This window comes from Salvelinus sp. IW2-2015, linkage group LG4q.1:29, assembly GCF_002910315.2.
Source record: "Salvelinus sp. IW2-2015 linkage group LG4q.1:29, ASM291031v2, whole genome shotgun sequence".
Lineage (NCBI taxonomy): Eukaryota > Metazoa > Chordata > Actinopteri > Salmoniformes > Salmonidae > Salvelinus > Salvelinus sp. IW2-2015.
In genome coordinates this window covers 31,051,495-31,074,182 of record NC_036842.1, presented here as the reverse complement: position 1 = coordinate 31,074,182, position 22,688 = coordinate 31,051,495, and the positions used below count along the sequence as shown (strand labels likewise).

The window sequence follows — 22,688 nt, the reverse complement described above, 5'->3', positions numbered from 1 at the left end:
AGGTGGGAGAGGGGGAGGAGGTGCGGAGGAGAGGAAGAGGTAGAGGACGGGGAAATGAGAGTGGGAGGAGGGGAGGGAAGAGGAGATGGGGAAAAGAGAAGAAGGAAAGGGGAGAGGTGGAGGAGGAGAGAGGGAGAGAAGAGGGTAAGAGGGAAAGAGGGAGAGAAATGGAGAGAGATGTTTTAGTCAGGGTAAAACTACAAAACAACAACATGTAATGACATCACACAATCATGAAGATAACTTACAGGAGGCCCAGGTTGTCCAGGAACACCAGTCTCTTCCCTTGGGACAGTTTGACCCTGAGGAAGACAGGAAAGAACACAGCATCATACACACAGCCCTCTATGGACAGTAGGACATGGTTTAGACTTTACAAGCCCATATACACCAGCCTCTATGGACAGTAGGACATGGTTTAGACTTTACAAGCCCATATACACAGCCTCTATGGACAGTAGGACATGGTTTAGACTTTACAAGCCCATATACACAGCCTCTGTGGACAGTAGGACATGGTTTAGACTTTACAAGCCCATATACACAGCTCTATGGACAGTAGAACATGGTTTAGACTTTACAAGCCCATACACACAGCTTCTATGGACAGTAGGACATGGTTTAGACTTTACAAGCCCATACACACAGCTTCTATGGGACAGTAGGACATGGTTTAGACTTTACAAGCCCATATACACAGCCTCTATGGACAGTAGGACATGGTTTAGACTTTACAAGCCCATATACACAACTTATATGGACAGTAGGACATGGTTTAGACTTTACAAGCCTATATACACAACTTATATGGACAGTAGGACATGGTTTAGACTTTACAAGCCCATACACACAACTTATATGGACAGTAGGACATGGTTTAGACTTTACAAGCCCATATACACAACTTATATGGACAGTGGGACATGATTTCAAGGGGACAGTACGACATGGGACATGGTGGATTGTGGGACGCTTACCGATGACCCCTTAGCTCCTTTAGGACCAGGAGGACCTGGTAATCCTGGAGGTCCCAGAGGACCAAGAGGACCTGAGGGACCAGCAATACCCTGGAGGGAGAGAAGGAGAGAATAAAGACAGGAAGGAGAGAAGAGAGGCTGATCAAACCACACTTGACTGTTGACTTGATATGATCAACTGTATTATCAGACCAAACCACAACATGTCACTTTTTATTAGGTAAACATCGCTCAATAATCATGTAAACAACAGTTGTAGGTCTACTAACATTGTCTCCTTTGGGTCCTGATGTCCCCTGGGGGCCTGGCAGACCTCTGTCACCCTTCTCTCCCTGCTCTCCTGGAGGCCCGATCAGACCGATCAGACCAGGGTGGCCCTGAGGAGAAGAGAAACACAGATCAAAACAGGCATCAATAATCAATTAATTACTCACATCAATCTGCCTGTCAATCAATCTCGCTTCATATATCATTAGTGTGATGACTCACTGCACTGGGGCTAATACCAGATACATAATCAATAGGTTTGAACACCGAGCCGTCAGTTATCATTCACTTGAATGTGTATAGTATGGAATATACAGTATCTCCATCGACAGATTTCAAGTGTATCCCTATAGAATTTTAGACATCAACATCATTAGCAATGGAAGAAGATCAATACAGGATGTGACTTTTAGCCATGCATGCAACAGGTATGTTAATATTTGACTGTAATATTTACAGTATAGTACTTGTCAATAACCTACTGAAACAGGGGGTTGGGTTTTACCTTTTCTCCCTTAATGCCAGAGTCTCCCTTCAAACCTGGTAATCCTGGAGGACCCTGTGAGGGAGAGAGGAGGGAGAGAGGAGAGAGAGAGTGAGAAAGAAAGAGAGAGAGGAGAGAAAGAGCAAGAGAGGGAGAGATGGAAATAATATGGGAGAGTTGTAGCGGAGAGGGATGGAAGGAAGGGGGTAGAGAAGTAGAGAGGGAGGTAGAGTAAAAGAGATGAGGACATATAACATTACATGTCTGACCCAATAAGACAAGGTACTGTGAATCCTGTGACATCCAATGACCCGGGTTTACGGGTTAGAGGTCAGAGATTAGTTGTCTCACCATGGGTCCAGGGGGTCCGTCGGGGCCTGAGGAACCTGGAAGACCTTGTTCCCCCTGCATGGAAACAAGATACGAGTCAATGCTTTAAGCCACTGATCTGATCTTTACATACAATATAAAGGTGGCAGGTAGCCTAGCTGTTAGAGCATTGGGCCAGTAACTGAAAGGTCACTGGTTCTAATCCCCTGCCGACAAGGTGAAAAATCTGTGTGCCATTGAGCAAGGCACTTAACGCTAATTGCTCCAGAGTCACCGCTGATAATGGCAGACCGTGGCTGTAACCACACTCTCAGGGGGATAAGGAAATACACATTTCCAATATACAATTGTACACGTATGAAATAGGACAAATGTAAGCACCCACCTAATTATTATTACAATATTGGTATTATTCCTATATGCTTATATTGTATGAATTAGAAATGGCTTTTGTAAGATCAGTCACTATACTCATCTATGAGTGTTGTAGAAAACTCATAGTTACTGTCCCTTGTTACTGTAATAGCTATGACACAAAGAAATGAAAATATTAAACAATGTTGTACTTACAACTGGGCCGGGGATACCTCTGAGACCTTCAGAACCTTGCTTGCCAGGTGCTCCCTGAGGACCAACGGGGCCTGTCTTTCCCTGTGGGCCCTCCAGACCAGACTCTCCCTTGGCTCCCTTCTCTCCTTGCCTGCCCTCGGGTCCAGTTGTACCATGGGGGCCTCTCTTTCCTGGTGGGCCAGAAGGACCTGACTCTCCGGTGGGTCCAGGAGAACCCTAAGAGATGAGAAAGGATATGGTTAAAGTACATGATCAGAGTGCTAAAACCTCTTGTACAGTACTTCTATGTTTACTGTAGTTACCTTCAGATATGAGAAATGCTCAGTTTGTTAGTGCTTGTTTGTCGTTAGACAGATGTAATAATACGTTAGGTGAGACTCACAGGTTGACCAGCCTCTCCGTCATCTCCCTTGTCACCAGGAGGACCGTCTAAACCCTGGCAGGAGGAGAAAGAGAGACATGGGGAAAGTTGCATGACACTGAATGGATAGGGCACAGTGTGGGATTTTTTACATTTCAATAGGTGCCAAAGCATTACAGAAACTGGATGCCAAAACAATGTCATTGTAACATTTCAGTGACTTACAGCCTGTCCGATCTCGCCAGGGGGACCAGGATCACCAGGGAAACCACTTGGACCCTGGAAATGAAATCCAAACAAAATGCTCAGTATCTAGAATGACTCTAGAGACAACTTAATAACCCTAGAGACTACATCTTACTTTGCCTTCCACTGACAATTGATTACAAATCCATAACATCCATTGGAATAGATTCACATGGCAGTAACGGGACTCAACTGCAATCAATCAACCAATCAATCAATGAACTGTGATATGTGATTCTACAGAGAAGTGTAACCAGGACTTACAGGACTTCCTTTAGGACCGTCATCTCCAGGGGGACCTTTAGGGCCGGGGGGTCCAGCAGAACCTGCAGGACCGGACTCTCCCTTCTCTCCTCGCTCTCCTCTTGGGCCCTGTGACAGTGGGGCAGTGTGTTAGTGTGTCAACAGTGTGTTACTGTGTCAACAATTTGTTCATGTCTATGCCCAGTAGAACTGTGCTTAACCCACTCCATGTGGTTGGTGGGCTTTCGTCTATAATGGTTTTAATTACAACTTTGTTGAATTGATTCAGTTATTGTTACAGTAATGGTGAAGAGGAATAGCCTCATTCTACTGTTTTGTTATAATAAATATATGAATCGGTCAGTTTTTGCATTTGCAGCAGAATATTTCCTTCTCTCCAATGGAAAGGCAGTGAATGGAAGTTGTAGTGTGGTGGAGGAGCTGTGTTGAAACAGTTGTTCTGTTAGATGATGATGATGATGATGTGAAGGTGCTGTCGGTTCACTTACAGGTCCGCCAAGTTCTCCCTGAAGACCAGGTTCTCCGTTTTCACCTGAGTCACCCTGAGAAAGGAAGAGAGAGAGAGATAGAACACGAGAAAGAAAACAATTCAGAAACGGCAGTGAACCAAAACAACTCTAAAATGGATATTTACAGTAAACCCGATGTCCTGACGCCCCTGGGGAATGAAAGAGATGACACCAGGGGTTTCAATCCATCACAGCCAGTCAGAGCTGGGCCTGGAGCGGGCAAAGAGCAGGCGACCTCTGGGTCCTTCTTGGTCTACTCCATACATCTTCCACTCTCCCTCCCTCTCTCCCTGCCTGTCTTATTGGGTAGCGGGCCCAGGCTTCAGGCCCTGTTGTTACTCACTGTCACATAGGCCCCGTCGTCACAATCAATCAATCAATCATTGGGACAAACGATGGGCATGTTCCTAGAGACAATATTTATCTAACCCTGGTCTGTGATGGGAGGGACAGGGCAGCAAACTGCTTGGCCTGGTGGATTTGGATTGAACTGTACAGAGCTGAGCCAAACTGTGCCTAGTGCGCACAGGCCTAGCTCTAGGTTATCATACCCATCCATAACCTAAATGAGCATCTGGCCTCTTTCCCAAAGCACTTTTGTTTCTGTCAGGATATCTAGTCCAGGCAGCAGAGCAGAGAGAGCAGAGCACAGAGAGCAGAGCAGAGAGAGCAGAGCAGAGAGAGCAGAGCACAGAGAGCAGAGCACAGAGAGCAGAGCACAGAGAGCAGAGCACAGAGTGCGAGCAGAGAGACCAGAGCAGAGAGAGAGGCCTGTTTAAAAGCATGAGTTATTCTCTCTCCTGTACTAAGCTTTTTATACAGCCCTGTGTCTCTCTGGGAAGCCTGACTCCACATAGGGGCTACATACCAAATGGCACCCTAGTCCCTATAGGGAGAGAAAGAGAGAGATAGCGGGAGAAAGAGAGAGAGAGATAGCGAGAGAGATTGCGAGAGAGAGAGAGAGATTACGAGAGAAAGAGAGAGAGAGAGAGAGAGACAAGAAGAGAGAGAAGGAGAGAAAGAAAAAGAGAGCAGAGAGAAGAAAGGAGAGAGAGAGAGAGGAGAGAGAGAGAGAGAGAGAGAGAGAGAGAGAGAGAGAGAGAGAGAGAGAGAGAGAGAGAGAGAGAGAAAGAAAGGAGAAAGGGAGAGAGAGCGAGAAAGAGAGAGAGAGATAGGGGGACAAACAGGAAAGATAGCGAGAAAGGAAGACTAAACCACTGCTATAAAAAGCAGCCAGATCAGCTCAGATCAGATTAGCCAGAGAGAGGATTGTAATTGTGGTGAGCTAAGCTTTGTTTGAGGAAGGTGGATGTGTGCTCCCAGGGGGAAGACTCTCAGGGGCGAAGGTCATTCTATCGATGGGCCAGATAAAACAAAAATACGCCATCATTGCAGTAGAAATGCTGAGAGCGTTTGGTGGACAGTGGGGCTGCGGGTGCCAAGACAAAGCTTTCATAATCAAACAGCTACCTCGATCGTCTGCCCCTGACGGTGAGCAAAATACCAAGGCTTATTTTGTAAGAGCTGTTTTAAATAATGCATTCAGCATCTCCACAGTCACTTTGAGTATTAATTCATACTTCTACTCTCTCCAACGACAATACTGTTGAGGATGAAAACACTACCATTAAGCTGTGTGTGTGTGTGTGTGTGTGTGTGTGTGTGTGTGTGTGTGTGTGTGTGTGTGTGTGTGTGTGTGTGTGTGGTGTGTGTGTGTGTGTGTGTGTGTGTGTGTTGTGTGTGTGTGTGTGTGTGTGTGTGTGTTGTGTTGTGTGCGTGCGCACGTGCATGTGGTGTGTGTGTTGTGCTGCGTGTCCTCACACTCACGTTGAAGAATGAAAATGAGCGTTTCCAATTTAAAACATGATCTATTGAATAGCCACATCAAATATTGATGGTGACAAAAGCCTTGCAAAGAGGATGAGTGTTGATCTGAATAATGTTGTACTGAAACTCAAACTGACAATTGGACCTCTTGCACAGTAAGACTATCTGTCTCTTGTTGCTACTTTAAACCACAGTTACACTGATAGATGAGACACCTTCTAGCTCTGAGCTCAGCAACAGGGTAAATAGACGTTGCCATCTACTCTGGACTGCTGTGAACTATGGGGATTTTATGTGCAGGAACAGACGGCATAACGACTATGTACCTCAATACTGTCTGAATCCTCTGCTATGTAGATCTCTAAGTACTAGAAGACCCATGGTGGACTAGGAGACCCATGGTGCACTAGGAGAGTCATGGTGCACTAGGAGAGTCATGGTGCACTAGGAGAGTCATGGTGCACCTAGTGAAGAGTATGGCGGATTAGGAGACCCATGGTGCACTAGGAGAGTCATGGCGGATTAGGAGACCCATGGTGCACTAGGAGAGTCATGGTGGACTAGGAGACCCATGGTGGATTAGGAAACCCATGGTGGATTAGGAGATGCATGGTGGACTACGAGACCCATGGTGAACTAGGAGACCCATGGTGGATTAGGAGACCCATGGTGGACTAGGAGACCCATGGTGGACTAGGAAACCCATGGTGGACCAGGAGACCCATGGTGGACTAGGAGACCCATGGTGGACTAGGAGACCCGTAGTGGACTAGGAGACCCATGGTGGACTAGGAGAGTCATGGTGGACTAGGAGAGTCATGGCTTCCAATGGGGTCAAGAGGACTAGGCCAAGTGTAGGAATCTTCAGAAAACTATGGAAAGGTTCTACCATAGAAATATAATCCATTTTGGATTAATGGATTGTATTTCTATGGGTTCTACATTGAGGTGAAGGGTATTAACAGGTGGACCTTACCTTCTCTCCAACAGATCCAGGGTTTCCAATACCACCAGGAGGTCCCTGAGGGCCGTCAGCTCCTGGGGGTCCGGAGGGACCTCTGGGGCCAGGAGGACCGGGAGGACCCTAGGAGGGAAGGAGAAAAAGAGTGATGAGTCTACTGTCATCACATACAAATAGGAATAAACTATCATCATATAAATATAGGAAACCGACAGTGCTAAATTCATTGTACACAATCCCTATACATACACTCAATACTGGTACATTAGAATTCTTGCTCTATTTCATGAAACTCTATAGCAATATTGCATAAGAGAATAGTAGGAACTCTTACCATCTGACCAACGTCTCCAGTTTCTCCTTTCTCGCCGGCTGGACCTGGTAATCCCTGCAGTCAGACAAGATAATGATGTCAGTCACAATCACAACAACATGAGCCCTGGACAAAATAAATCCACTACATAGGGATAAGGGTGCCATTTGGGACACAACCATAGACTGTCCCTGGTTCTGATTATTGTTCTGACCTGCAGTCCCACTGGGCCAGGGGGTCCATTGAACCCTCTGGATCCTTCATCTCCCTTCTGGCCAAACAGACCCTGCTGACCTCTGGGACCGGGCTCTCCATCAGCTCCCTACACACCCGAGAGAGAGAGGAGAAGAGAAAGAGAGATAGAAGGAGAAAGAGAGAGAGAGGGAGGGGATAGAATGTACATACGTAAGAGAGTAAGGGGTAGAGAATAATTTGATTTTGAACTGTGGCATAGACCAGGTCAAGAGACTGTGGCATGGACAGGAAGTGACATCATATCCAATGAACTGGAGGGTGAAATGGTTTAGTGGGATACTTACAGCAGGACCAGGCGCTCCAACCGGGCCTTGGGGACCAGTAGGACCAGGTGGACCATGCTCTCCTTTGTCTCCTTTGCCTCCCTTCTGACCTGGCTCTCCAATCTCTCCCTGGTAATAGAAACAAAGACAATCACAACAGCAGTCATCACAACTCAATGAATCCTGTTGAGTTAACTCACTTTAATCCTGTTGAGTTAACTCACTTTAATCCTGTTGAGCTAGTGTTCAGCTAAATTAAGATTTGTATGTGAGTAAATGCTTGGCAGGGAGATAAGAGAGGTTTTAGGGCTTTTTGTTGGGTATATGTCATTGTTGCCTTCAAATATCATTCAGTGACACAGTGTCAGAGCTAGGAGTCACATAATATATTTATTTATTTATTTTATTTAACCTTTATTTAACTAGGCAAGTCAGTTAAGAACAAATTCTTATTTACAATGACGGCCTACCAAAAGGCAAAAGGTCTCATGCCGGGGACATGGGCTAGGATTAAAATGTTTAAATAAATAAAAAATATAGAACAAAACAGAACAAAACACACATCACGACTAGAGAGACACCACAACACTACATAAAGAGAGACCTAAGACAACAACGTAGCATGGCAGCAACACATGAAAACACAGCACGGTAGCAACACAACATGACAACAACATGGAAGCAACACAACAAGGCAGCAACACAACATGACAACAACATGGGAGCAACACAACATGGCAGCAGCACAACGTGGTAGCAGCACAAAACAAAAACAAATATAATGTACAGGTAACTGCCAAAATAAAGGAAACACCAACATAAAGTGTCTCAATATGGCGTTAGGACACCACAAGAACAGCTTCAATGCACCTTGGCATAGATTCTACAAGTGTCTGGAACTCTACTGGAGGGATGCGACACCATTCTTCCACGAGAAATGTCATTATTTGGTGTTTTGTTGATGGTGGTACAAAACGCTGTCTCAGGCGGTACAATTGAGTTGAGATCTGGTGACTGAGACAGCCATGGTATATGGCTTACATCGTTTTCATGCTCATCAAACTATTCAGTGACCACTAGTGCCCTGTGGATGAGGTCATTGTCATACTATGGGGGCTTAGCCATGGTGGCCAAAATAATGACCTGCCCAGCATTTTTATATATTACCCTAAGCATGACGGGATGTTAAATAATTAATTAACTCAGGAACCACACCTGTGTGGAAGTACCTGCTTTCAATATACTTTGTATCCCTCATTTACTCAAGTGTTTCCATTATTTTGTCAATTATCTGTATATGTAATATAATAATTATATAATATATATACGCCATTTAGCAGACACTTTTCTCCAAAGCGACTTATAGTCATGCATACATACATTTCAGTGGTCCCAGGAATCAAACCCACTACCCTTGTGGTACAAGCACCATGCTCTACCAACTGATCTACAAAGGACCACATCCCAGAAGGGGTTTGTCATCTATATGTGGCACACAACTAGCAGCCTGTCACGGATTCCATTCACAACTTGTTTGCACTGCATTTGCACTGCAAAATCAGAACACCAGAACGTCACACTGTTACGCATACTCAAATGCGTTTGCAGTCTCTAGGTGTTTGAAATGGTGGGAAAACATTGAGTCAGACTTTTCCTAAGCCAGCCCAGAGGATGCTTATTGCTTCTGAAACAACATTATTCTACTCTCCTTAACTCCTCTTAATAAAGCCCTTGGAGTTATCCTCCCTGTTCCGAGTGTGAAAGGCCTTATAATGAGACTGTGAATGTTAGTGAGATCCTCTTTGTGTGTCTCTCTCTCTCTCTCTCTCTTTCTGAATGTCAAATACCTCAGTATTCCCTGTGTCCCCCAACACCAGGAGAAAGAGACTAAGGCCAGTTAACAACTAAAGCAGCATTCCTCCAAGGATAAAATATTAAATTACGGCTGATCTTCATACAAATGTTTCTCCATCTCTCTTTCTCCCTCTGTCTGTCGCTCTGTCTCCCTCTCTCTCTCTCGCTCTCTCTCTCTCTCTCTCTGTCTCTATAGTGTGTGTGTCTCAGTGTGTCTGCATACTAATAGCAGCTCCTCTCTCTACCATCTGAAACGTACAAATGATCGACATAACGGGTTCAGCTATCTGTCAGCTGGAAAGACTTAAAGACATGTCAGTCAGAGCCAACTCTGCCTGTCAACACCCCTGAGGAGAGAGAGGGTCATGAGAGAGGACAAACACCCCCTGCCTTTGATATAAATCATCACGTTGAGTATGTTTGTGTGTTCGAGTCAGAGAGTGATAGACATTTTGTTTTTATCTAAGCTGCTAAGTGTTCACTTTTATATAAATTCACACGCACGGAAACACACACACACACACACACACACAAACGCATACTACTCTCCCCTCAGTGGGCCAACCCACCTTGTCTCCATCCTCTCCTGGGGGTCCGAGAGGTCCAGCTGGGCCAGGCAGACCAACAGGTCCCTGGACACCATCTCTACCGGCGGGGCCTTGGGGTCCTTTTTCACCCTATAGCACATTAAATTACAGTACATTTAATTTCACTCATTTACCAGACAACTCTCATCTGCAGACTTACTAAACTGCAGGGTTGAAATCAATTCCATTTTGATTCAGTCAATTCAGGATGTAAACCATTTACTTCCTGAATTGACTGAATTAGAATAGAATTGACCTGAACACTACTGTACTGTACAATAAGTCGATTCAAACGAGGAGGCTGAGATATACAGTGGCTGAGAGAAATGTGTTTGTTTTCTAACAACAGGGTTTATGTTGAAACTAGTAGCATGGACAGAACCAGGCTGAACTGAACTGGGTCTTACCGGTCCACCCTTCTCTCCAGCGGGTCCAGGGGGTCCCTGTGGTCCTGGTCGTCCAGGGAGACCGGTGGGTCCGGCTGGGCCAGCAGGACCACGCTCACCAGGGGAACCCTAAAACACAGAGAGACACCGTCAGTATAGGTCACTACTAACGAGTCTTGTACTATCTTTATTCAAAGCCATATACTTAGAAAGTCGGGTCAATTTGAAGAATGTTTTATATTGTTCTAATTCTACTTTAGTAACATAGCATTGTTTAAATATTCCCCATGTAATGTTAAAGGGGCGCAAGCATGGCTGCCACAGAATGTTGTTCCCCATCTAAACATGTCTCTGCTTTTACAGTACTACCCGCATTACAGTACTACCTTCATACCTGTAAAAGTGCTGTATATCCCTGGAGAACTAGTCTACAGCAGGTACATTACTTTTTTGATAACATATTTTGATATCTTAGGGTAGAATCTTAACATTAGGCAAATCCACTAAATAGGTGGAACCTATTAATGGATGAACTATGAATATCGTTAAAACATGATGTAATGCATGCTGGTACAACTGATGAGCTATAAACATTGTTCGCAGTGCGTGTGCAAAATAAAAAGAGGGAAGAGAGAGAAATAGAGAAAAACACAGAGAGATAATGATAGAGTGATAGAGAGACAACTACTGATAGAGAGTGTGAGAGATGAAGAGAGGGTGTTGGTGGATGTGTGCTCATCAGCCATACTCACAGCAGGTCCAGGTGGGCCGTTGGGTCCTTCACTACCTTTCAGGCCGTGAGCCCCCTGTACAGAGAGAGAGAGAGAAAGAGAGGAGAGAGACGATGAGAAGAGAGAGAGAGAGAGAGAGAGAGAGAGAGAGAGGGAAGGGGAAGCAAATCTTTAGAAAACAAACATGTTCTGTGATGGAAGCAGAATACATCTCATCCTTCCTTAACGCCGGGGCGGAACCCCTCTATTTATCCCAGAATCCCCCCACTGTCCTGACTGAGAGGATACAGGCTACTGAGGGAAGAAGCTGTAATCATGAAAGCCTATGTGAACTCCTCATGTTTACACAAGAAAGGCAACTAACTCTAAAATAAATCTGATTGATTTGAATCTTATCCATCCCAAAGATAAGACAGAAATGTGACTTGTTTCAGGAAACTAGGTGTATGTCCCGCGTCACTACTTCACAGGAGAGGCATTGCAACGTAAACATTCATTTTTTTAGAAAAATGTGTTTTTTGGCAGAAATGCCTTCTGGAACATGTGAACTTTCATATGCCTTAATAACAAACTTTTATGCCATCTGTAAATATGAATAAAATGATGAGCCTAGTTGGTTTAGCCACGGAAAAAGTCAGGAACCTTCCCGCTAGCCATGATTGGCTGAGATAATGGATGGGCTAGACATGTGGAGAGATGAGTCTGCCATGTAGCCACTTCTGTCTATATCATGAGCTGGTTAGTATGTGTAGGTGATCCTTTCTAACGTGTCTTTTTTGAGAGATATCACGAAGAACTGCAAAAGAGTTGCTCTCCACTTTCTGTAGGACTGAGTTTTGAAATCAGTGGAATGCCCAGTGGAAGCAGAGTATGATGAGATGGAGAAAATTCTGGCATTTCATTGCAAATATGCGGAGGGAGTCAAAAAGCGAACATACAGAAGGCTGTTATATAAAACACCTGTCTCCGGATTACATCTTCAAACTAAGGGCAAACATGGAATCCGTGACAGAGAGGGAGAAGCGTTCATCCATGTATTTCATTGCAAATTAAAGCATACTGTTAGCTAGCTAGCTAACGTTAGCAGGCTGGCTCACTAGCTAATGTTACGTGTATGATCTGTTTAGTAAAATTATTCGTATCAGAGCCATTTGCATTGCTAGTTATAGCCTAATGTTAGCTAGCTAACATTGAACCTAGTTTGGTTAGATACCTGCATATTCATGGAGGGTAGTAACGTTATGAGTTGCGATTATGGTTCATTGTTGAGCTAGCTAGCTACAAGTCTAAACAAAATACTCCACTATGGAAGTAACCATTTCACTGTACCATTTACACCTTCTGTATCCTGTGCATGTGACAAATAAATCTTGATTCATAGACTGTTCTCTCTACTACCGCATGGCAAGCGGTACCGGAGTGCCAAGTCTAGGACAAAAAGGCTTCTCAACAGTTTTTACCCCCAGGCCATAAGACTCCTGAACAGGTAACCAAATGGCTACCCAGACTATTTGCATTGTGCCCCCCCAACCCCTCTTTTTACGCTGCTGCTACTCTCTGTTTATTTTCTATGCATAGTTACTTTAACTGTAGATTCATGTACATACTACCTAAATTGGCCCGACCAACCAGTGCTCCCGCACATTGGCTAACCGGGCTATATACATTGTGTCCCACCACCCGCCAACCCCTCTTTTACACTACTGCTACTCTCTGTTCATCATACTCTATATGCAGTCACTTTAACGATACCTACATGTACATACTACCTCAATAAGCCTGACTAACCGGTGTCTGTATATAACCTTGCTACTCTTTTTTCAAATGTCTTTTTACTGTTGTTTTATTTCTTTACTTACACACACACACACACACACACACACACACACACACACACACACACACACACACACACACACACACACACACACACACACACACACACACACACACACACACACACACACACACACACACACACACACACACACACACACACACACACACACACACACACACACCTTTTTTTCCCCACACCATTGGTTAGAGCCTGTAAGTAAGCATTTCACTGTAAGGTCTACTACACCTGGTGTATTCGGCGCACCTGACAAATAAACTTTGATTTGATTTGATTTGTGTGTTTACTAGAGACGGTAATGTGAAGAACAACATGCACCGAAGTCAAATTAATATATTATGTTAGGCCAACGAGACAGTGTCCAAGTTCTACAATTCTCAGGTAGAATGCCCTGCTTTTATTTCATCACACTCACAACAGTAAGATATTTTTTGTAATTGGCTCGCCATTAACTTGTAAATAATGATCTTGTTGTGAGTTTATTTTCCTGTAATAATGAATACAAATTAACTAAAGTTAAGACGTTGTCAGCTATATGTTATGGTCATTATTTGAACTGACTAGCCAGCTAACTTAACTTTAGATAGCTAGCTAACTAACAAGCTATAAACAAACCAAAATATTGTTGAGAAAGTTGCTTTTAGTTGCCTGGTTTGCTCGACTGACATACAGTATACTAAATTCATTTTTAAACGGATGGGTTTATTGGTGTTAAAATACACCAGTTGTGCTATTTTGGACCACCAGGCTGCTGATGTCATGCAGCCTGTTGTTTTTGTGTTTATACTTTTCATAACGACAACGACATGTTTGATGGCGGACGACAATAGAATGTTCATGATGTCACTGCGACAATTGTCTACAGACATGTCGATAGACGTAGTATAAACCAGCCTTTAGTCTTGAAATCTTTGGTTGTTTAATACACTACCATTCTCACTCTTTTTAGCACATGGCCTCACATGTGAATCCTTAAAGAGATGGGTGGGGCTAAGGCTGAAGAGGGTGTGAACGATGCTGATTGGGTATAGACAAAGAAGAGCTCTCCAGTAGGTTTACCAAAACATTCAAGGCCCATTTTCTCAAAAGTGGGGTTAAGTTTATCAACTTTCAAAGCATAATTACTTCCCCATTGTACCTCAACTGTAGTGTATGATATACCATTTTGTAGAGTCTTTACCATTTATCCAATGTAAAAAACATATTTAAAAATTTTGCTACATAAGACCGAATCGAGCCGATCGATCACAAATGATGTGAGGTGTGTGCTACTCACCACTGGGCCGGGCAGACCTCTCTCTCCTGGGAACCCTCTCAGACCCGGGGGCCCATCCTTACCAGCCGGGCCAGCAGGACCGGGGTCACCCTTAGCTCCCTCTTTACCAGCAGATCCAGGGAGACCCTGCTCACCGGGTGGGCCTGGGGGTCCTGGATGGCCACGCTCTCCCATTGGTCCAGTCTCACCTGTGGGGCCCTGTGGAGGGAGAGAGAGAGAGAAAAAGAGAGAGAATATGAATGAGACAACAAAGTGTATCAGGGTGTCTGTACAGAATGTATGAGTACAGGGTGACAGAGCGTGGGTGAGTGGAAGGCCAGAACCTCCGGTACCCGCTAGTCACTCCCGGAAGGTGTCTTCCATCTGCCAGAACAACATCATCGATACATGTCATGTTCTCAATTAGCATTAGGAGAAAAGCTCTGTGTGGAAATGGCTGTTATCTGAGCATGCATAATGAATAAACAGCCAAGTGCTAATATCTAAGAGGATAAACAACACTCTGACAGTCATGCCTAGCCAGATATAGACAGGACGAAAGCCCTTCTGTCAGCACAACAAACAAGGCAAAAACTCAACCTAAAACTCACTATGACATTATTACGACACCTGTAAGTCATCCTTTTGTGACTCTTGCGACACCCTAATGACTGCTAACTGCACATCCTGCCCACCATCATCTTAACCTTAGCCTAGGTAAGAGATAAAAAACTAAATGGTGTGTTTGAGAGCCCTACTGTAGCTAATCAGTGTTCATTGATATGCATTGCATACAAACGCGTGGGCATTCATTATTTACAGTACATGATTTTGGTGAGGCCTAATTTCTTTCCCTAACTGCATCTAAGTTAGATGAGGACTGACAAATAGGAAGTGTTCTGTCTACAGAGTTATGTCACCGCATTAACACAATGTGAGTCACATCAAGCTACTCATCAGTGATAATAAACTAATCCTACACACATGATCTCTGCACGTCTATTTGTCGATGAGACCAGCCCACTGAAATGTATTGTATTGGGTGGTGTGTGTCACAGAAGATATGACATAGTGGGGTGTGTGTTAGTATTGTGGTGGTATGTTAGTTTTGTGGTGGTGGTGTGTGTGTGTGTGTTAGTATTATGGTGTTGTTCGTGTCTTATTTGTATGGTTGTATGTGACAGAACTCACCTGAGGTCCAACCACTCCTGGGGGTCCAGGTGGGCCAGTCTTGCCTTGGAAACCCTGCGAGGAGAAGAGAGAAGAAGAGCGGTAAGAAGATGGTATACAAGGTTCAGGAGAATATAAACTTTGGTCTATGACACAGGTGTAGGATGACAACAACACTGTGTGTACTCACAGTCTCTCCTCTCTGTCCAGGGTGTCCGGGCAGACCATCTTTCCCAGCAGGTCCCTGAGAAACACACAGACAGAAAAGCCCAGAGCTGCTACACATATACATGTAGAGTACAGATTGGGTCTCAGAGAAACCTAGCATACCAGTAAAACACTATAGACAGACGAACACAGAGGAAAGACAGTATTATGTGTGTGCCATTGTTGTGTTGTAGGTTTTGTTTGTCTTACGGGTGGGCCCTTTGGTCCGGGGAATCCTGTTGGTCCTTGAGGCCCTGGAAGACCCTTAAACACACAAGCAGACGATACAGTCAATCAATGAATCAACCAATCAATCAACCAGTGATCAATAAGCACTGTTGGAAATGGATCAGGATGATATAGATTAATTGGTGTTTGAGGTGAAGGATGCTCCAGTACATACCCTCTCACCGGGAGGTCCTGGGGGGCCATCACTTCCTGAGGTACCCTGGGAGACAGGAGGGAAACAGGAAGTGGTCAGAAGGGACTCAGCCAATGATAGACAAGATCATACCACTGTATGACAGTGAGGCACTTTGTCCGCCATGTCAGATCAAAGACCCTGACTCACCTTTGGTCCAGCTTTTCCTGTTGGTCCCCTTGGTCCCCTCTCTCCACGAGGCCCCTGGGAGAAGAGGAAGAATAAGAGGAGGAACGTGAGGAGGGAGGAATACCAATAATGACAGTAGAACCTCTGAAGATATCCACCAATAGAGAATGTTCTCCTTTCATTCACTTAACCTCCTATTGGGGGTCAAGGTAATCCGGACACACCGTTGTCACGGTTACCTCTATTGCCTGTGGATAGTGGAGGTCTAAGGGGAAGCAGACCTACCGTTGGTCCTCTCTGTCCTCTTGGGCCAGCCTTCCCTGCAAGTCCCTGTGAGGAATCAGAACACATACAGAGGTCAGAGGTCACAAGTTGTCATGGTAATGAATTTGAGACTACCCTGACTTATCTAACCTATCAGATGAACTAGACCTGTACTTATCATTAGATTAGTCCCATTCCCACTCTCACCATTGCTACTTCAACTAACATATTGTTAAGGGAATTAAATAATTCCTCTAATGTACTCATTAATTAAGATCAATCTGTCTATTTATAAGAATTTGTAAGATACTTATTAACATAAAATAGACAGGATACAGTCTTATTAAAATTAGATAATAGTATTTATTCTCAGAGCACGCTACCATTTGACCATAAACAACAGTTTATATACAAGATATGACGTCATAGGTTACAGAATAAATCTCCTCCTCCTGACCAATATAAAACAGGTTCAAAAGTTCATTCCAACTTCCCAGCGCACACACATGACACACAATATAATCTATTCTCCTGAAGGCTCACTATAATTTATTACCACTTTAGCAGACAACTCAAGATAATGGAAGACCTAAAAAGTTACTCACTGCCTTATCTAAACATCTCAGGGCTAAGTTGGGTCAGTTCAACCATAGTTTAACGACCCTTTCTGCTTACTTTATAACCCACAGCACAAATCTCTTTTCACTAGGCGTGCAGAGTTCAATTAGTTATAGTTTTATCTAAATCTAGAAATTGTTTTAGTTATTATTAACAAAATTCCTAACACATTTAGACTTATTCCTCATTCAACCTTCGCTATGCGTCGCTCTGGATAAGAGTGTCTGCTAAATGACTTAGGTACATTTATTTCATGTTTATATAAGTTTCAAATGAGAAAACAACTTTCATTTTTTGATAATAAAACTAGATAAACGGGTTTAGATATCCTAAACTGTTGTTGGGCGAGAGACCATTGAGGTACATCTAGAAAACAACAGTAAGCCATATTTCCATGATTTCAGAGCAATATGATACCGTATTCCCTTACTGTACGTCAAATTAATAAAGAAAGGAATTATGGCTTTGTGGGTTTTAGATGTACAAATGACAGCAATGAAACTAATGTAAATGTGACGACCATCGCTCTACATCAGAGCGTTAAGGGTTCTGCTACATAAATTCTCATATTTCTGCGATAGAAGATAAAAAGCCTTGTGTACCGTCCGTCGCTCCACACTTTGTGACAAACCATTACTCTCCAGACTAAACTAATGACCCGTCTCTTTAAAAGAAAATGAAATATTTTGCCAAGTACCGTACAATATGATAAATGACCTTTGTGGCGCTTTTCAATGCTCTTAAAAAATGGGTTGATGTGAGGATGGTAATGAAGAAGAAATACAACTGTACTTTAGTCCTTGGATTAATCTTCTTCCCTTTGACTAAAACTCCCTGGAGTTTTGAATTAGCACTAGAGAGAGAAAAAACCCTGTCTCCATTGATCTGATTCAGTATTGATCCAATCCTCTCAGGGGGTGGGTTGAATACTAAAACTACAAAGTGAAATGCACGTAGCTGGCTCGCACATCCACAGTAGGTTGTTTTGTAGGTATGTAGAGTATAACTTGAAACTTAAGGAAACTAATACTACATAAAAAGTACTAAAACTTTGACAGGAAATGTTCTCTGACATACCCTTGTTCCTTTCTCTCCGTTGGCTCCGGGGAAACCTTGGAATCCCTGAGATCCCTGTGTTGAGAAAAAGAAGGGAAAGAGAGAGAGATTAAATCCCAGGTTAATCAAAGGTTAGGAACAAAGTTGTTGAGTTGTGTAAAATAAAAGCGCTGTTGTAGGCAGTAGTGATGCATTGTGGATAGCGGCTGGGCAGTGGGCGTCTGTCTGACACCAAAAGGGTAAAAATCCTTCCTTTTGGTGTCAGACAGATTAGGGAGGTTCAAACATGTTCACCCTGCACCCTGCCTGCGTAAGAGTGCTGCCCCGCTGGCCCGTCAGATCAAATCAGGTCATCACTAACGCCATGTTCAATCAAGGGCTCTTCAGAAGCGGCTCCCAGAAACATCCACTGTAATAAAGATAGAGAAAGAGAGGGACCTGGGGAGGAAAGGGGGACTTACCTTTGGTCCTGGTCTTCCTGGATATCCTGGCAACCCTGGAACACCCAGTTTGCCCTGTGGGCCAGGAAAATCAGAACACAGTCACCATCGGTTCTGTATGTATATCAATCAATAATCATTTTGGATTTATTTATAAAGTCCTTTTTACATGAACATACATATACTGTAGAGTGACTATGGTTGTGTGTAATGGGTACTGTACTGTATTGCTGAAACAATCCTCTGTACTATCTCTTTAGATCCTCAATCTATCTCCTCCAGTCCCCCTATTCTGGGTCAGGCCAATGTGAAGCCAATCTGTTTTGTTTACACCCTGGTCCTGCTAGACGTGGACGGGACGTGGGAAGAGGAAACTGGCTCTCTCCATGTTCCACTTCTTCAAATAGAACTCTCCAGAGATACTCCTAAATGATTCTGATTCCCAACTACATAATGAGAGTAGAGAGAGACACTGTACTGGGGAAAAGTAAATAACTATTTTAAGTCTTATAGCTTCAAAAATAACTGTCCTTGTTTTAATGAACAGAAAATAAGGTCACTCCAGAGTTTCACCGGTTATGGACCAACCATATCCTAAACATGTACAGTTTAAGAGCAGGTGGCAGGTAGACTGAGAAGTTGAGTGGTGGTCTTTCGTCCTCAACTTCTGTTCCATGTAACTTAATAGAGATTTGGTCACAATAATAATGGCCTTTTTAAAGTATGAGGAGTTGGTCACAAGAATAATGGCCTTTTTAAAGTATGAGGAGTTGGTCACAAGAATAATGTCATTTTAAAAGTATGAGGAGTTGGTCACAAGAATAATGTCATTTTAAAAGTATGAGGAGTTGGTAAAAGCTGCCTTGTTGTAGTGACCGGCAGTAGTGATGCATTGAATCGGATATCGCTCAGATGCTACTGGGTCGTGGGTTAAAGTTTTGCTGTCCCTGATGTAACACTCTAAATGGTAGTGGGTAAACAAATCCTGTACACTTTCTTGGCTCTCAGTTGACAGACAGTGTCTTTTAGGTGAGCGATTCACAAATGAACAATGTTTCACACCAACTGCATTCTTCCGGGTGCTTGTGTCGCGCGTAAGAAGTCGCTTCGCCTACGAAATGATCATTTATTTCTTGGTGAGGACCGAAACCTCCTGCATACTTTAAAAAGGCCGCTGGCTTACCGTTCAGTATCAAATCAGCTTGTGAACTAACAATATACACTGCATATGTTTCAACTTTCAGGGCTTCTTCCAGTTAAAAGACGACTAACGGCAGAAACATATTACCTCACTTGTTGGATGAACCAAAGCACTATGAGAAAGAAGAGAGAAACTGGGGGTCAAGCGCAAATGGGAGTGACTTTAACGTTTTTGGTCATGCGTCATTATTCCGGGAAACAGATCATGCTCTGTGCAAAACCCTGGAAGAGGGTAGACAAAGGCACGCCAAGCTTTGCCCTGATCTGGGCCAGGAAAATCACGCAACAACACGTTTCACCCATCAGTCTCACGGTTCTAGTACTCGTTGGGACTACACCTCGAATCATGCTAATCATGCTTTAATTTGGATTTATTATTATCAAGTACCTCTCTGTTAACATGAACATACAATACATATGTCTGTAAGAGTGACTTTAGATGAGGTTTGTAGTGTGTTATGGATTGCGCGCATAGGTCTGTAAACCTGGGTATTGCTGTCAACATCCTCCTGTTGAGCTAAATACATCTCTCTGGGTAGATCCGAGTGGACTCCCCAATTCTTATCTCCTCTATCCAGTCTCCCTTCTTTCTACATTCTGGGGTCAGTAAATACAGCAGGGGAGACTGAAAGGTCTTTCTATATCTTGAGATTGCTTTGGATAGATTGTTTTAAAACAACATAACCGTTTGCTTGTGTCCTTAGCTAGATTTTTCCCCATAACATGTGGAAGCTGTCTTCTCTCTCCCTCCTCCTTCTCTCGCGACCTCTGAACGTGGTGAAGCTCTCAGGAAATCCCTTATCTGCTACTGGCTCTTAACTCCTCTGGTCCTCCTTTCCACCTGCTCTGCGACCTCTCTCCCCGGTGAAACTGCGTCTCTCCTATGTTCACTTCTTCAATAAGAACTCTCCAGAGAACTCCTTAAATGTTCTGATTTCCCAACTACATAATTGAGAGTAGAAGAGACACTGTACTGGGGAAAAGTAATAACTATTTTAAGTCTTATAGCTTCAAAAATAACTGTCCCTTGTTTTTAATGAACAGAAATAAGGTCACTCCAGAGTTTCACCGGTTATGGACCAAACATATCCTAAACATGTACGTTTAAGAGCAGGTGGCAGGTAGACTGAGAAGTTGAGTGGTGGTCTTTCGTCCTCAACTTCTGTTTCCAGTAACTTAATAGGATTTGGTCACAATACAATAATGGGCTTTTTAAAAGTATGAGGGTTGGTCACACAAGAATAATGGCTCTTTTAAAAGTATGAGGAGTTGGTCACAAGAATAATGTCATTTTAAGTATGAGGAGTTGGTCACAAGATCATAATGTCATTTTAAAAAGTATGAGGAGTTGGTCACAAAATAATGTCATTTTAAAAGTATGAGGAGTTGGTCACAAGAATAATGTCATTTTAAAAGTATGAGGAGTTGGTCACAGAATAATGTCATTTTAAAAGTTGAGGAGTTGGTCCAAGAGATAATGTCATTTTAAAAAGTATGAGGAGTTGGTCACAAGAATAATGTCATTTTAAAAGTATGAGGAGTTGGTCACAAGAATAATGTCATTTTAAAAGTATGAGGAGTTGGTCACAAGAATATATGTCATTTTAAAAGTTATTGAGGAGTTGTCACAAGATAATGTCATTTTAAAAGTATGAGAGTTGGTCACCAAGAATAATGTCATTTTAAAAGTATGAGGAGTTGGTCAAAGAATAATGTCATTTAAAAGTATGAGGAGTTGGTCACAAGAATAATTGTCATTTTAACAGTATGAGGAGTTGAGTCACAAGAATAATGTCTTTTTAAAAGTATGAGGAGTTGGTCACAGAATAATGTCTTTTGTAAAAGTATGAGGAGTTGGTCACAAGAATAATGTCATTTTAAAAGTCTGAAGGAGTTGGGTCACCAAGAATAATGTCATTTAAAAGTATGAAGAGTGTGGTCACAAGAATAATGTCCAGTTTTAAAAGTATGAGGAGTTGGTCACAAGAATAATGTCATTTTAAAAGTATGAGGAGTTTGGTCCACAAGTAATATATGTCATTTAAAAGTATGAGGAGTTGGTCACAAATAATGTTATTTTAAAAGTATGAGGAGTTGGTCACAAGAATAATGTCATTTTAAAAGTATGAGGAGTTGGTCACACAAGAATAATGTCCATTTTATAAAGTATGAGGAGTTGGTCACAAGAATAATGTCATTTTAAAAGTATGTAGGAGTTTGGTCACAAGAATAATGTCATTTTAAAGTATGAGGAGTTGGTCACAAGAATAATGTCATTTTAAAAGTATGAGGAGTTGGTCACAAGAATAATGTCAATTTTTAAAAGTATGAGGAGTTGGTCACAAGAATAATGTCATTTTAAAAGTATGAGGAGTTGGTCACAAGAATAATGTCATTTTAAAAGTATGAGAGAGTTGGTCACAAGAAATAATGTCATTTTTAAAAGTATGAGGAGTTGGTCACAGTAATAATGATCAAATTTTAAAAGATATGAAGGAGTTGGTCACAAAGAATAATGTCATTTTAAAAGTATGAGGATTGGTCCAAAAGAATAATTCATTTTAAAAGTATGAAGGAGTTGGTCACAAGATAATGTCATTTTAAAAGTATTGAGGAGTTGGTCAACAAGAATAATGTCATTTTAAAAGTATGAGGAGTTGGTCACAGAATAATGTCATTTTAAAAGTATGAGGAGTTGGTCACAAGAAATAATGTCATTTTAAAAGTATGAGGAGTTGGTCACAAGAATAAATGTCATTTTAAAAAGTATGAGGAGTTGGTCACAAGAATAATGTCATTTTAAAGTATGAGGAGTTGGTCACAAGAAAATGTCATTTTAAAATATGAGGAGTTGGTCAGCAAGATATAATGTCAATTTTAAAAGT

The 22,688-nt window shown here is 42.7% G+C and overlaps 1 protein-coding gene across 1 annotated transcript in view; it reads right to left on the bottom strand.

The window, feature by feature from the left end:
- The window catches only part of LOC111960893 (collagen alpha-1(V) chain-like), a 198,533-nt gene that overhangs the window by 17,540 nt on the left and 158,305 nt on the right, over positions 1-22,688 (bottom strand). The window contains exons 31-56 of the mRNA XM_070442065.1: positions 18,625-18,678; positions 18,185-18,238; positions 16,511-16,555; positions 16,247-16,300; positions 16,079-16,123; positions 15,886-15,939; positions 15,659-15,712; positions 15,490-15,543; positions 14,320-14,517; positions 11,207-11,260; positions 10,476-10,583; positions 10,051-10,158; positions 7,649-7,756; positions 7,324-7,431; positions 7,131-7,184; positions 6,812-6,919; positions 3,988-4,041; positions 3,500-3,607; positions 3,215-3,268; positions 3,011-3,064; positions 2,629-2,844; positions 2,080-2,133; positions 1,750-1,803; positions 1,247-1,354; positions 978-1,067; positions 249-302 (exon numbers count right to left, since the gene is read on the bottom strand). Coding sequence (XP_070298166.1) covers positions 249-302; positions 978-1,067; positions 1,247-1,354; positions 1,750-1,803; positions 2,080-2,133; positions 2,629-2,844; positions 3,011-3,064; positions 3,215-3,268; positions 3,500-3,607; positions 3,988-4,041; positions 6,812-6,919; positions 7,131-7,184; positions 7,324-7,431; positions 7,649-7,756; positions 10,051-10,158; positions 10,476-10,583; positions 11,207-11,260; positions 14,320-14,517; positions 15,490-15,543; positions 15,659-15,712; positions 15,886-15,939; positions 16,079-16,123; positions 16,247-16,300; positions 16,511-16,555; positions 18,185-18,238; positions 18,625-18,678 — 2,106 coding nt within the window. The remainder of the gene's footprint in view (positions 1-248; positions 303-977; positions 1,068-1,246; positions 1,355-1,749; positions 1,804-2,079; positions 2,134-2,628; positions 2,845-3,010; positions 3,065-3,214; positions 3,269-3,499; positions 3,608-3,987; positions 4,042-6,811; positions 6,920-7,130; positions 7,185-7,323; positions 7,432-7,648; positions 7,757-10,050; positions 10,159-10,475; positions 10,584-11,206; positions 11,261-14,319; positions 14,518-15,489; positions 15,544-15,658; positions 15,713-15,885; positions 15,940-16,078; positions 16,124-16,246; positions 16,301-16,510; positions 16,556-18,184; positions 18,239-18,624; positions 18,679-22,688) is intronic.